Here is a 13,774-nt window from a genome sequence, read left to right as displayed (position 1 = left end):
AAGCCATGCTCTAGCAATACCTGGACAGCAGCACAGTTCTTCTTTAGCCAGGTAGGCTGGCTCTCAGCTCACTGCTAATGAACACAGGATGGAGGAGGTTTGTAATTACCTTCCGAGTTTGGCCTGAGTGGGTCAGCAAGGCCCAGAAATTTTGCTTGGGTGTTTGCTTGGCAGACTGTTAGTGTTATCATGCCAAGCACTGAGAAGTTTCATGTGACTTTCTACTATGACCTGACAGGATCAACAGCCAGGTGGTGGCACTGAAAGTGATCAAGCTGGAGGCAGAGGAGGGAGTGCCCTTTACAGCCATTCGGGAAGGTAAGACATAGAGGAGCATCACTCTTGAAGAGCATTTGTTTTAATCTGGAAAAGCTCCACGATGTCTCCCTCAGTCCTTTCTTCTTATTCAATGTGCCAGCTGTCCTTCTCCCAAAATTCTCAGTTTCCTTATCCTCTCATGGAGGATGTCTTCACGCTGGGCTGGACAGGCGTGCAAAGGACAGAGGAGGAATCTCTGGTGTATGCACTTGTGAGAGATGCATCCATGCCTGTGATAAGGAAAGTGCCAGCTGCAGCCAGAGCATGTTCTTTCTAGCAGTGTCAGGGCCCCCTGCACCTTCTGCTTGCTGCCTCCTTCACAGTTGCTGTCTCACTCCCTCTAGAAACTACACGGCCTTTGCCACTGCTGCACTGGGCAGTTGTAGACTTGTTATTACTACCATGACACTTTCCTAGCCAATACCTGGAGCATCACAGATCCCAGCCTGAAGAGAGATACTTTCGGTAAAACTGATGTGTAATAACATCTGTTATTTTAGTCCAATGAGAAATTCTTCTTATCAGTCAACTTTGTAGAGTTCTAGGCAGATTTCTCAGTTTCTTGGAGAAATAAATGCTTTTGTGCAAGTACTTGATTTTGGTTGAAAGTATTTACACTTCCCTACAGACTAAGTTCACAAGCCTGCTTGACTGAGGCTTCTATTTTCATCTGCTGTACAATCCCAAGAAGACCATAATCTGTTTTCTTCCATGCACAGAAATATGCAACTGTTGTGCCAGTCTGTTTTATGATATTAGTGAAAGCTGTCCATGTAGGACGACGCACATGAGGGTTTTTTTTATTTCTTACTGCACTTGTGGAACTAGGGTTAATCTTGTGACTGGGATGGAGAATTGGGGACCAGATGTGCCAGCTTTCAGAGAGCAGCAGCAGCATAGAAGGACTCTCATAGCAGTCAACTTAGAATAACAAGGGAGGTCACTGAATCCACTCCAGGTTTATAACTGTAATTAAGACAAGAAAGTTTACAAAGTCCTTAGTCCAATTCTGTGTGAAAGCAGAGACACACCTAAAAATGCCCATTTAAAAAATGGCTTGTGTTACATTTCCTATACACTCATTTGCTGTGGTGCTTTTGCTCTGCATTTACACTTGTAGCCCACCAGTAAAATAAACCTTGAAAGCTTTATCTGCATTGAACTAATGATGCACCAAAGATCAGCACCCCTTTAACATGCTCTACTGGACAGGCTGAGAGTCTTAACTTCATTCATTATGGGAGAAAACAAGGGTGAGCCTATGAAGGATCTGCTTTAAGTAGGTCTTTTGTGTGCTGCTGAGCTTTGCAGCATCTGACACCTCAAATTTACAATGTAAGTCAGTAGCAAAAACAAAGCCCAAGATTTATTAAGGCAGCGCATTCTCTGCTACCCTGGAGGAATGTGCTCCCCTGACAAAGAGACGCTTCACCCCAGGAAGCCCCGCAGACACAAAATGCGTTTAAAGCTCGGTTCTGGCAGTAGCACCTGACACCCCAGCAGGGGGTTGTAGAAGCAACAAAGTGAGGAGCAGTTCCCAGAAGCCTGATTGAGGCACAGGCGCTGAATCCTCCATTTCACTGTGGACCCTCTGTGCTGCCCCTCTGGAGCAGTAACTCCGGTCATATGGAATTACTGAGGTATCAGAGAGCCAGGTTATCATGTTCTGTAGCAGATGGGCTCTAGCCAGAGTATTTTTACTAGATTCATAGGCAAGTGTGAAGCATGTTTAAGGTCCATACTGCTATGCACTGGGAACACACTGGTGGTAGCTAAATGGACTAGTATCAGTAGCAGAGGCAGTTCAGCTGCAGCAACACCAAGCTCTGTGCAAGAACTACTTTGCAATCCAGTAGTTGTGCTGAATCAGGCATCCCTTACTGCTCAGTAGTCTCAGAAGTGACACAGGCTTGGGCCACAGCTGTGTCATACAGTGTAACTGTGGCAGTAGGGCTTTTAGAGCCACATGAGATTGTTACCATTGCAAAAGGCAAAGTGCTAATCCGGTATAAATTTGCTTTGCCTTCATGAAGCTCTTCAAATATCTTTTTCATATTGTGTGAAAAACAAAAAAGCAGCTCTTAATTGTGACCAAAACTGCCTCCCACAGCTGGCCCATGCTCTGTATTGTGTGCTTCAGCTAATTCAGCTGAAACAAGATTGTATGCCTGTGCCTTATTTGAATGAAATTTGTAGCACTGTTTGGTCTGACAGCAAACTAATTTGGTTTTAATCAGCAGCAAAAAGTGGGTCTGGAACAGCTCTGAGGCTATTCTGCTATATCAGAAGCAGAACTAAAATCTCAAGTCAGGGACATCTGCATTTTCGGAGCTTTGGGGCTTCTCTTTGTGTAGTTTGTGTTTCCTGTCTGAGAACAACTGGGGCAGATTATTCTGTTGTGCCAGTGACCTAGAGGCAAAGTAATCCCAGCTTCACCTCTTCCCCACATTCCTCCTCTGTGCAGAGTTACTGTTATATTGTCTCACACCTAAGGTAGCAAATGATTAAGCTGAGTTTCTGCTGAGAAGCTGAGAAGCTGAGTTTCTGCTGAGAAGCTCCTTTCATACATGTTCTGGCTGGAGCCTGCTCTAACACAGCAAACCCAATGCACAGCCAAAAGGCCCAGAAGGCTGCAGCTCTTGTGTTAGCATGAGTCAGTGCTCTGTGGTCTATGTGGGGCCAGAGACTCCTCCAAGTGCTGCCCCTGCATCACCACACCCTGGATGTGATAAGGCTTGGCAAAGGCACGTCAGGACCTAAGGACCAGGGACACAAGTTGCAATGATGCTTTTGATAATTTGGCTGAAAGAAAAGTGTGCCTAAGTTTTATAAATGCATACAAGTTACCGTTCACTCAGTCACTTCATTCTGCTGCATTCTGGCTCTGGGAGCTCCCAGGTCCTCCCTCTCAGCATTTACCTTGAAGAAATTACTTCTGCTTGACTTATAAGCTGACACATGGGAACTGTGAACTGCTATTTCTGACAGAGGCAAGATCTCACCTCTGAGAGATGGATGGGCTCCTGCCAAGCCTGGAGCACTGATGCTTGCTTCTCTGCAGAGCTGTTCCATCCTCCTTCAGGCTCAGTAGCTGCCACTTCTTACAGAACTGCCAAGTCTGAACTATTACTCCCCATTTTTTTATTTTCACTGCCTTGTTTTGTGCACAATCTCCTTCCACTTCCAGCAGCAGTAAAGTTGATCTTCCTTTTGTGTTTTCCCAGCTTCTCTTCTCAAGTGTTTGAAACATGCCAACATTGTACTGCTTCATGACATTATCCAGACCGAGGAGACACTAACATTTGTCTTTGAGTACATGGTGAGTTGATGTTTTTCTAGCTTCCTGTGGAGCTAGTACTGGGAAGTATTGGGAAGTGGCTGCAGAATGAATTTACTGCTCTATGAGACATCTACAAAGAAACAAGTTGTAATTCTGTAGTGCAATGATTGATTTTCCCTCTTGATCTCCTGCTTTCCAGCCACACAGCCTTACTCTTTTCTTTCTGCATATGCGACAGCTGTATGCAAAAATAATTCCATCTCTTGTGTCCACTGGGGTGACAGACATTATTGACCTCCATTTCTGCCTTGCCAACACAATAAAAGTAGTGTTTTTGAGCCACAGCAAGGATAGGAAATAATGATATGAGCTCACATCCCAGCTGGGGTCAGATTTGGCACTGACCCCAGAGGCTTACCATGACCAAGCTGTGGGTTGCTCTCATGGGGAGACCAGGATACCAATCAAATTCTCCACTTGAATCTTGCTACTTCTCCTGCTTTTGCAGATAGTCAACCAAATGATAAAGAAAATACAGAGGCAACATCTCCTTATTGCAGCTTTATGGTTAGATCTGCACAAGTATGAATTCCGTTAACCAGCAGCTTCAGGTCCCAAATGCTGGGTGAGATAACAGCTCAGCCAGGTCCCTGATGTGGCCCAGAACTTAAGCACATGCTTGTGGGCTGCATCAGGCCAGATGTTCACCTAGGGGAAATAGGCAGCTTTGTAGCAGTTGCATATTTTTCCGTTTACAGAAGAGGCATTGTTGGTAGAGGCATTTTACAGCAGAAGCTTTGCCTCAAGTTCTTCTCTTTTATTTAGCACACAGATCTAGCACAGTACATGGGCCAGCATCCTGGAGGACTCCATTGGTGCAATGTTATGGTGAGTTCCTTGTATCCCTTAAGGCGTGAGGGAGAGTTATTTTCCACCATGTATGGTCACTGTGACCAAATTACTTACTAATTTTTGTTACATATATGACAAAAACTTGGGAGAAAATCTACCTCTGATGATATAACAAGCTCCCTCTCAGTCTCCAAGCCTTTTTTCAGTTAGCCCCTCCTCCTATTTTCTGAGCCTACAAGCGGGCATTCAGCTTTTGAGAACAATGACATCTTGTGGCAAGGAAACCTATCTCTACACAAATTTTTGTCCTTTTATTGTTACAACGCATTATTCATCTCTCTAATTAAAAACTCTCACATCTCACTCTCTTCTCATTTGGAACTATTTTCATATTTGCAGTCATTTAAGTCCCTTTTGTTTCTCCCATACCTTTTGTGATTGACTGGATCTGGGCAAATATGTACCCTTACTTTATAGACTGATGTTATAATAGTCTCCTGCTCTCCTCTGTATGCATCTTCACATTTAATTAACATTCAGGACTGCTGCTGCACGCTGGCTTAAGGTTTCAGTGCAGATGTCCTCAGTGGATGCCTGGGCCCTCTTCCTGAGCAGCTTCAGTTAATTTATCTTACAGCTGTCAACAATAACTTTGTATCTTATCAAACTGCCTATTCATCTGGCTTTGTCAGATCTCTCTGAAGTTCCTCACTGTCACTTGTTATCACAACTAATCTAAATACTTCTGTCATCTTCAAATGTTGCCACATTGTTCACATCTTTTTCCAGATAGTTGTTAAGCAACACCAATTCTAATGAAGTTTTTTGGGGCCTCAGATTTTAAACATCCTTAAAGCTCAGATACATCTGAGATGCAGTGTAGTAGTTTTGGCGCAGATCTCAAGGGTTCTGCTACCAGACATGCTGGTAAAGCACATGGAGCACATGGCTGTAATATGTGCTCACTGGCATTTCTGTGAATAAACACTAGCCAGCTGCTCTGCTTTCCTGTCCAGAATACTCACTGTCAGCAGGAACTGAACTGCAAATTATTTACTGCTCCTTCAGGAGGGTCATCTAGCTTGCTTCATTTTTGCTGGCAAATACAGTTTGTTTTTTCTGAGTGATTCCTATGGAGTATAAGTGTGCAGAATGTTACAGGGACAATTTTCTGGTACAAAAATGACCTATGGGTGTCACTGTTTTTCCTCCTCTTTAGGATAAACCTCTGGTGAGAAATATCTTTTCTCTGGTGAAGTCTTATTACTTTTGCTGTGTTTTGTTTCTATCCACTGTCAAACTTCATACCTTGTTTCAGCCCAACTTATTTTACCCCAGGCTTCTTTAGACTACCTAGAGGGTGGGAGTTAGATATTTATTTATTGGCTTCCTTTCTTGCTTGGTTTCCTTCTTCCTTGTTTGCTTCATTCATCATATCTGATTTGCTGTATTTTTAAAAGCAGGTCCTCATGTTGTCTCCCAGCTTGAAGCCCACAGTTCCCATTGCCAGGTCAGTCAGTTCCCTGTTCCACTGCTGGCATGTGCAGCAGCCATGGAACCCAGTCAGCTGCTGCCATCTGGCTCGAGGGGGCAAACCTTCAGCTTCTTAGGCCTTCATTTTGTTTGGCTGGGTGTCTTTGTGTCTTTGTCTTGAGCACTGCAACCAGCACAGCTGCTGTTCTGAAAGCTGGGGTCTGTGTTTTGGCAAGGTGACCTTGCTCCTGCAATCAACAGTCCATTTCTAAAGAAAAGTTAAATTTCCAAAATGAGCATTTATGGACCGCAGTTAAACTGCCCTCCTGGCCAAATATTCCACCCTGAAAACCTCAGAAAGCTGTAGGGCAGTCATAACCCACAACAGTTTTCTCCTCCTCAGCCAAGCTCTACTCATTTTCGGGATTTTTACTGGTTTCTTACTTGCTTTGTCTCTGCTTTGTTCCAGGGTTCTCCTAAAGTTCAGAGTTAATGTATCAATGCAAAGTCACACAAAATCATTTCAGTTTTTTGTTGGCTTTTTCCAGCTCTTCATGTTCCAGCTTTTGCGTGGCCTGGCTTACATCCACCAACAACACATTCTTCACCGAGATCTGAAACCCCAGAACTTGCTCATCAGTTGCCTCGGTGAGCTCAAATTAGCCGACTTTGGTGAGTCACAGTTTGGATACAGCTGTATATCTGCCCAGACCAAAGCTGTAGCATGCATACAGATCTGTATCCACAGCCAATTAAGGCAGAGAAGCATAACCTTTTCTTGAACTTCAGGGAACTATTTCTGTGGTCAGTCCAGCTTTTCTTGTATTTACACTGATAGGTGCAGGGATTAAACTCATTTAAGTCAAACCAATTACTGCTGTGTAAAACTAGTTCAAGAGAACAAAGAATCAACCCCTCTCTGTTCAGAAAATAATGTAATGTGTAGAGTCCACAGCAATGTGTGACCCAAAGAGCTTTCTTGGCATTGGTTTGGGATAGCTGCTTCAGTCTCAAATGATAAAGCCCTGCAAAACACAGCCTATTACTTGATTTGATCTGCCCCAGAGGTGTATTCAAGAAACACTTTCTTTGTCAATTGCTTGTAAGCTGCATTGAGATTACTTGTGTTTAAAGAGAAAATGATGTCCTGTTTCCAATTATTATCATCTATGCACTGTACAGGTAGAAGGACTGTCCTAACACAGCATTTTTTTGTTGGTTTGTTGGGGGTTTTTTTGCAGGCCTTGCTCGTGCCCAGTCCATCCCCAGACAGACATACTCCTCTGAAGTTGTGACACTCTGGTACCGTCCTCCTGATGTGTTGCTTGGAGCTACAGCTTATTCTTCTGATATAGATATCTGGTACTGACCAATATCAAAGCATCTGGGGTTCCCTGGGAAAAAATATTTTTATCTGAATTAAATTAAATCACCCAAAGTTACAGTAGATACGGTTGTAAGTGGAGGAATTAACACCTCTGAGCAGTAAATTTGTGAGCAGTGTGGAGTTTTGTAGAAGTTTCATGGAGGGTTCGTAGAAGTTTTTGGGAATTATGTCACTACATCTCAGCTATGGATTGATACAAACCCCATCTGATAATATTTATGAGAGATATGCATCTTGTCTGGTAACATGTATGAGTCTTGCAACAGAATACTTTTGCTCAATACAAGTGTATCTATGTAGTCAGCTGAGCCAGAAGTAACTCTCTGCAGAAATGGCTTTGTGTGAAACAGTGGATCCACAACTGCACCATCAATTACTTAGGCCTTGGTAACAGAATGTGCCATTAAAGGGTTTCTCACTGAGTCTGGAGATGGAAAGGTGTCTGAGATTTTAATTATTTCTGTGATATTTTGTCCTTCTTCTCAAAGACCATGTCTCAGATGCAGTCTGTACTTCACTCAGGAGAAGGGCTGGGTCTGTTAAAGCCTTGTTTCCTTATGAGCTCTACCCAAAAATCTTGATGTCTTTGGGAATCAAAAAGAAACTGCACATTCATAGATGGGAGAGGAGTCTCTGAGAGTGGGCAGCAAACAGCAGAAGATGAAGGCTTTGCAGGGTCCCAGTGGCCTTTTGGGCTGGCTTGGATGATAGCTGGGCAAACTGTAAGGTTCATCAATCTTCTGGCTTACTTCTGCACCCACCTGAGCCCACTTCCAACAACACAGTCCTGACGTGCTCATGGACAGTGTGCAGCTCATGAGGTTGCAGGAGACCTTCCTTATTCTGGCAATTTTACATCTGTAGATGGTATTGCTGCTTTACCCTTTCTTCAGACCAGTTATTCTTCTGCTTGTACCTGTCCCACCAGGACTTAATAACTACTGCAGAGTGAAAGGCTGGGAAAGGGTAGGAGTGCAGAAGAATGTGCAAGATGGCTGGCTAAGTTTACAAACAGCAAAGCTCCAGGTCTTCACAGGCTGTATCTCCCTCCAGAGGTCTGCAGCTTATCAGACACTCCAGTGACCTAAGTCTGGAGGGTAGGTCAGGGAAACGGAAGTTTTTAGATTGTTTACTTCCCTAGGACTGCTGCTAATTTAATTATTTAAAGACTTCTCTAAGGAGGAAAACCTTGCTAAATTCTAATGGTTTCCAGCTGCTAAGCCAGTCTAAATAGTCCTGTCTACTACCCCAATACCTGTCATTTTTCCCTCCAGCCAGTCTCTCAGAAATGTCTGCTGAGTTTGAAGAACACGCCTGCCTAGCAGATTAGAGGGTTTGTATCAGATATAAGCCTCTTGGTTTTTTTCCCTGAAAGCTGACCCCTGTCCAAAGCCAGATATGCACAGAAAGCATGTCACTTCTGCCTATGCAACACCAACATCCCCACTGCATAAGTGTGCTCTGGTGTAATGAATAGCGACGTAGGAGTGGTGTACAAAGATCCCAGCTCTAGCAGCACAGTGCTCTGCATCCCACTGAACTACATGCACACTATTGGCACCTTTGTTATAATGCCTCCTTGTAATAACAACATTCCCAGTGTTTGCCCTAAAGAAAGATGTCACGCTGAGAGAATAGAGAGTACTTCAGTGAGCTCTATTCAGTAACTTCCTCTAACAAGAGTCATTTATTATCTTGATGTACACTGCATTTAAGTTCAATTTTTGTCTATTAGGAAATAATGTGAATTCACACAGATGTTACTTGTCTATTGGGAAGAAAGGAAAAAAAACCCTATGTCCTTTGGATGCTGCAATTTACATGAAGGCAGGTCAGAATGCCCTTGGTAATGGCATGAGACAGTGGGTGTCAAAGCCTCGGTTTAAAGAAACCAATTATAACAAAATAAAACATTATTGCAATTCATGCATAGTGTGCTTGAGCAGCAATACTGTCAGTGGGAGGCACATGGGAAGTGAATGAGGCCTTGAATAGATGAAGAAAGAGATATAGAAGGAGACTTGGTTGCTCTTGGACTAACTAGAAAAGCTGCTTTAATCTCTCTGTGTCTCTTTTCTCTTTCTTTCTCTTTCACTATCTCTTCAGGACTTTACAAGATTCAATTAAGGGATTTCAGGGAGATTACACTGCATATCAGAAGGACTTTTTTTTCTTTTTTTGAAAAACACCAAGTGCTTTATATACAGCCACATTAATGGCTGCAAACATCATGAGTGCCTTAAGATGTCTTTTCAGTCAGGCTTTCCTTGTATAATCTTTCATTTAAAAAAAAGAGAGAAAAAAAGATCACAGTGGTCTTCCCTTGTAGATTCATGTAGAATAGGAGTTCACATGCAGTCATTTAACATGGACCTGCCAGGCTCACTGCAGCCTTCTCCTCAGCCTGGTTCACAGTGCCCCACTATGGCAAACTGGGAGATACTGGCTAAGGGCTCCACTGTACAGACCAGGCTTGGTGATGAACAAGAGGAAGGATATATTTCTGGTTAAATATAAAATTGCCATCTCCTAGTGCCAACAAAAATTCCCAAACATGGAGAGGGAACTGTGGGATGCCATAGAGATATCTTAAATCTTAATCCTGATGAGCACCTTTCCACTGTGTGATGCAGTGCTGCAGACTGAGGGCAAAGTGCAGTGTTCAGACCTTCCCCAGGGATTGCAGATGGATACAACTGCATCAGTTGTATCCATACTGTCGGAATCAGCTCTGCTTATGCTCCCTGAATATCCCTGTAACTCCTTCTACTACTTTAACTGTCACTGTTTTGGTTTGTGTGCATATCTGGCACTTGCTAAAATATCATGTCTAGGCCTCTTCCCAAAAGACCCCTCCCTCTGCTCTATCTCTCCCCAAGGCAGTTTTATAGGACTGAGACCCTCTTAAAAACTTATAGACTGGAAGGTGTAAGAAGACTTGAGAAATTAATATTAGAGGGGAAAGAAGGAAAAGGGGAAAAGCAAAACAACTCCAGGTGTAAGTATTTAGAAACATTTAAAAGTAAATGCTTTTGAATCATCCTCATTATCAGAAGGATCCTCATAATGCTGTCAGAGCTGTATCTGTGACTCTCAGAAGGAAAGCTAAGGCCTCTACTGCAAGGCTAATATGACTACCATTAGTTTTCAAATTTCCTGCTCTTGCCAGTCTAATGGCCCTTTCTAGCTAGGATATCAGAATGCAAACTGTGGTAGAATATCAGCATCACTTGTTACAAAAACACAGAGAGTTTCTCTTCTCCCTGCAAATCAAGAGTATCCAAATTGCTTTGACCATACACGGTTGAACTTGTGCAATGCAATCGGCCGATTACAGCAGCCCCTGTGGTTGCAAAACAGGGTGAGCCATTTGGGCACATCCATCAGCTGTGAAAACAGTCTTGGTATGCCACTGGGCTCAGTAGAATCTTTCTGTGGGCTCCAAAGTAATGTCTAATCCTGTGGTAGTGCTATGAAACACCAGGAAAACTCTATGTTGCAAAAGCTGTGGTTTAAGTTTCGTGATGCCTGGGCTCTGTAAGAGGATATTAGACAAGCAAAGAAGCTCATCTCACAAGACTTGCCAAGGTTAGGGTACAGGGAGCTAAGGGAAAGTGCAGCAGAGATGTTTATGAAAACAGTGTTAGATATGGATCTGCAAACAGCCTTGGCACCACCTGGTGTGCAAGGCTGACCAAAATAAATACCACAGATGAGCTCTGTGCCAGGGTTTCAACTGACCACAGCCAGGTGGGAAAAGCAACTACAGTGTTGCAAAAACAAGGTGCAAAGGGTAACACAGGAGTACAGATGACCAGCAGAGATTAACAGTTATTGCTAAGCAAGTGAAAATAATACTTTCAGAGCTTGTAAGACAAAGCTGTGTTTTCAAGAGTTGAGCTTAAAGGACTCAAATATGATATAACCAAAGAAGAATGAGACTGAAACCTGAAGAGCTGCAATAGGGCTTAATGAGAAGACAGAAAATGTAGGAAAAAATGGAAGGAAATGATTAAAAAGTAAATGAGTGGAGTTTTACACCATATAGTAAGAGATGGGAATAGCTGCAAATAGGCAAGTCTACCTTGATCCCAACTATTTCATCATTAATGCCATGAGGACCAATCCACCTTAGTAAAACGAAGCGATTTGGCAGGTGTTAGGGTTTTTTAAGCTGTCTGGTTTGTTTTGGAGCAAGTGTAGAGCAAGGGATGACATAAAAATAAGAATATTTTAACTTGCTGTTATGACCAGGTTTTTATGCTATGAAATCTTGCCTTCAGCTTTCCAATGAAGAGCTAATTGCTTCTGAAGGAAAATGGCTATAATAGTTAGTGCCTCGGGGTTCTTTCTGCATCTAATATCTCCTTCAAACCCAAGAAGTGTGTAGTATGTCCCTGTTTATCTTTCCTACTGTAAGTACTCCAATTTTGTACCCTTTTCTTATGGAAAGTCCATACACAGGCTTCTGACATGATCCTTTTTTCACATAGTTTGTAACAGGATTAATGGACAGACACCTGAAACAATTTTTTTGGTACTGGAAAAAGAAGATAGTGCTTAGTGGGCTTCTTTTACAGGATATCACCTGTATTGACTTGATGGTGAAAAGAGAATTTTTTTTTTTTTAGTGGGTGGTGCTGATGAGAAAAAGGAGATGGGAGCAGAGATGTATGGAACCTTGACCCCTTTGGGTTTTGAAATCCTGGAGGCATGTGAATATAACTTATCTTTGGTCTGCTCCTGTCCTGGTTCACTTGTGCACTTGTATCAAGATTTCTGCATTTACAAATCAGAATTTCTAAATTTCCATTCCAACAATTATCTCTGCCTCTCTTCCCACCCATCCTAACAATTGTGTTATGTATATCATTTATGTGAATGAGTTAATACCTTGGGTTTCTTGCAGGAGTGCAGGCTGTATATTTGTGGAAATGATCCAGGGTCAGCCAATATTTGCAGCAACTTCTGGTACTCACGAGCAGCTGGAGAAGATCTGGGCGGTGAGTAAAATACACTCTGAAATGGAAGAGAAAAGAATCCAGTGCTCCAGCCTACTGAATTTTGAAGTCCTAAGCATAGGTCCTGTGAATAGCAGAAATAATTTGGTCTAATCTGCTGAGTTCATAGCAGACTTTGTAACCCATTTTATATTTGGCAACTTTCTTACAGACACAGGAGTAAATCAAATGACTTCCTTTTGATGTTTGTCATCTCATCAAAAATTTAAAGCCAATTAAAGTGACATCAAATTGAAAAAGGCATAAAAGGTGTGCAGGTACTGCAAATTCTGTTGCTTCTTTTTAAATCCTTTACTTACTGTAGGATACACTACATTCTCACAAAGGAGCTCTAATACTGCTCCAGAATTACCTTGAAAATGGCAAGACCCTGAGGTTTGTCAGAGATCCTTCTTCATTTGAACTTGGCACATTTTGTATCATCCAGTTTAAGGCGCGGCTCTTGAGAATGGAAAGTGTGAAATGACTTTATAAAAGTAGCAGTGAGTGAGAGCAACATATTTGGGACCTTCCTAAATTGTTTTCTCTGCTGGGGAAGCAGCAACACAGAGCCAGATTCTGAGAGCAGTTGGCAGAACTGAGGCAGTCAGCAGCACTGACAGGTTCTGGGCGCTCCTGCCCGCTCGTGCTGACCCTGTTACTGACTCAACAGCAGCATCAACCTATGCATTCATCTTAGGTCTTGCTGGAGGTATCACTTGGTCTGCTCAGCCTGGAGGAGTCTGAGGGGAGACCTCACTGCAGTCACAACTTCCCTGTGAGGGGAAGAGGAGGGGCAGGCACTGATCTCCGCTCTGTAGTGACCAGTGACAGGACTAGAGGGAATGGCCTGAAGTTATGTCAGGAGAGGTTTAGGTTGGATGTTACAGAAAGGTTCTTCACCCAGAGGGTGGCTGGGGACTGGAACAGGCTCGCCAAGGAAGTGGCTGCAGCCAAGAGTGCCAGAGCTCAAGAAGTTTTTGGACAACACTGTCAGGCACACAATGGAATTCTTGAGGTGTCCTGTGCAGGGTCAGGAATTGGACTCTATGATCATTTTGGGTCCCTTCCAACTCAGCAGATTCTGTGATTCTATGTCTCCCCTTTCACATTTCCTCCCAAGGATTTACTCTTATGCTTAGAGTTCTTCTGAAACATGGGTTTTCAAAGGAGAAAGTACAGAAAAAATAAAATTCATGAAAATAATGAGAAATTATTTCATAGCCATTAGACTGCATAAGTCAGATTTTTCCAGCTTAACCACTTCATGCAGAAACACTTGCTTGGTAGGGTTTTCCTCTCTGCTTGTAAGTAGGAATGTGATAAAAAGTCAGGTAAGTGCATCCAGTTCTTAGACTTGAGTTCAGTCCATTTAAATAAATGCTGAATTTCTCTTTCATAGAGAGTGGGAGAGGAAAAGAATTATTGGGGGTAAAAAATCCATATTTGGCCAGTTAACAAGGT

General features: G+C 42.9%; 1 protein-coding gene across 1 annotated transcript in view; it reads left to right on the top strand.

The window, feature by feature from the left end:
* The window catches only part of CDK15 (cyclin dependent kinase 15), a 35,377-nt gene that overhangs the window by 1,782 nt on the left and 19,821 nt on the right, over positions 1-13,774 (top strand). The window contains exons 3-8 of the mRNA XM_059852344.1: positions 239-318; positions 3,543-3,637; positions 4,424-4,486; positions 6,472-6,595; positions 7,165-7,285; positions 12,220-12,313. Of these exons, the coding sequence (XP_059708327.1) occupies positions 239-318; positions 3,543-3,637; positions 4,424-4,486; positions 6,472-6,595; positions 7,165-7,285; positions 12,220-12,313 (577 nt within the window). The remainder of the gene's footprint in view (positions 1-238; positions 319-3,542; positions 3,638-4,423; positions 4,487-6,471; positions 6,596-7,164; positions 7,286-12,219; positions 12,314-13,774) is intronic.

Source organism: Haemorhous mexicanus, chromosome 8 (assembly GCF_027477595.1).
Source record: "Haemorhous mexicanus isolate bHaeMex1 chromosome 8, bHaeMex1.pri, whole genome shotgun sequence".
Taxonomy (NCBI): Eukaryota; Metazoa; Chordata; class Aves; order Passeriformes; family Fringillidae; genus Haemorhous; species Haemorhous mexicanus.
The sequence above is the reverse complement of the archived record's forward strand: the minus strand, read 5'-3'. Positions and strand labels throughout refer to the sequence as shown.